This window comes from Acyrthosiphon pisum, unplaced genomic scaffold, assembly GCF_005508785.2.
Source record: "Acyrthosiphon pisum isolate AL4f unplaced genomic scaffold, pea_aphid_22Mar2018_4r6ur Scaffold_13584;HRSCAF=14227, whole genome shotgun sequence".
Classification (NCBI taxonomy): Eukaryota; Metazoa; Arthropoda; class Insecta; order Hemiptera; family Aphididae; genus Acyrthosiphon; species Acyrthosiphon pisum.
In genome coordinates, this window is record NW_021762198.1 from 1 (window position 1) to 1,820 (window position 1,820).

At 34.7% G+C, this 1,820-nt stretch overlaps 1 protein-coding gene across 1 annotated transcript; it reads right to left on the bottom strand.

Moving 5' to 3' along the window:
• Positions 1 to 867: 867 nt before the first annotated feature.
• On the bottom strand, positions 868 to 1,230 carry LOC103311677 (histone H1B-like). The gene has a single exon (XM_008191368.1). It carries the CDS (start codon positions 1,228 to 1,230, stop codon positions 868 to 870), a length of 363 nt encoding a protein of 120 aa, XP_008189590.1.
• Positions 1,231 to 1,820: the final 590 nt, after the last annotated feature.

The window sequence follows — 1,820 nt, forward strand, 5'->3', positions numbered from 1 at the left end:
GGTCTCGTGGATACTGTTACACTGTTGAATTATTCGATTCCCGACAGTTTTGGCATTTCGGGTCTTTTAAGTTTTAAATATTATAACTGTATCAAGTCTACGTACGTGAAGTTAGCCCCCCAACTTTGACATACAGACTCCAAACTAGTGCCAATATTAGTAACTTTTAGCAACTTTTAGCAACCAAAGTTAAAAATTTGCAACCTATTACTTCGTGACCTCTAGTCCTTAGAATGGTTCACTAATTTGGAATGGAATTTTTTATAGTAGCTTTTAGCAAGTTCATTTACTGTTGGAAGTTTTAAGTCGTTATGGAGAGCTGAATTTATTAATAATATTATGTATTTGTATTAATTGTTTTTTTTCATTTTTACCTACATAAAACAACGACGAAATTTTTTATACACCGAACTCTAGAAAAAAAGACGAGTTTAGCAATATTCTAAAAATAACTTATCAATGAAAAACCCAATAGTTATACCGATACGGACAATAATATCTCGACGTAATTAAATGTTACTTATAGATAAATGGTCTATGGTTATAAATAATATTGCATTTGGGAATTCCTTAATAGTTGTCACCGATGTTTTTGTTTTAATTAATTACAATCAAATTGCGATTGCGTACGTTTACCCGTCGTCCACTGTCTGAAATGACCACCTGCAAACGTGGACAGACTTTCCTAAAAATGTAAATCACACTTCATACTCACAAACCATACATGTCGTACGCGTACCCCAGCTTATAAACGCGAGAAAAAAAAATAGTGAGTGAAAGAAAGAAGTGCAGTCGTATGTTAAATAAAATTGGTGGTCCTGAAAAGGACCGTTTTAAGGAAGAAGAGAAAAGTATTTTACCACCACCCTACTTCTTTTTGGGAGCTGCGGTTTTCTTGATTGGAGTTTTCTTCGATTTGGGTTTGACAGCGGCCGGCTTTTTCGTTGTAGTCGCCTTGGGTTTGGTTGCAGCGGCCTTTTTCGCTTTTTTGGCTGCTGGTTCGCCCGCCGCGGGTTTCTTGGCGGCTACGAGCTTCTTCTTCTTCGGTGTTCCGGCGGCTTCGACTTTTTTAACGATTGATTTCTTCTTTTTGGCTACAACGGCCTTTTTCGGCTTGACCTCGCAACTTGAAGTGTCCCGAAGCCCCGGTTCCCTTGGTCTGTACGACGCTGCACTGATGCCACGATGGTATATTATTGTGACTAAAACTAAATGTCTAAATATACACATATTTAAATTTAGGTAAAGACAAATGTACTTAAAAATAAAACTTATTTGAAAGATTGAATCAATTTTTATTAGAAAACTGAAATATTACAAACACTTTTATTTATTTAATATGTCATGACATTTTGAAATATTAACGGTTAGTGGTTACCAAGGTAACGAGTGCATTATTATTATTATTGTATCGATGTATTATTATAATTTATACAATGTGTATAAGGTATAAGGAAAGGAGTTGCATGCGGAGGAAGATGCGGCAGGTGAAACGTAGGTATAATATTATTATATCGATAATGCCGGATTCTAGTTTCTAGCAACCATGTTTTATAAATAATAAAAATAAAACGTTTGTAGTGGTAATATAATTATCTACAACTAGATATACATATTCCGTATAATACATAACAAAGGATACAATGAGCGGCGGTGCCGACGACAAAATGAAAGAAGACAACGAATGCCGTACAATGAGGTATTATGAAAGTTATTATGTGTGCACGATAATAATAATAATATGATAAATTATAATACTTATTTAAGTAGTAGGTATACCTACTTACCGTCATTCGTCTTTATACCTACAAGCACGATGT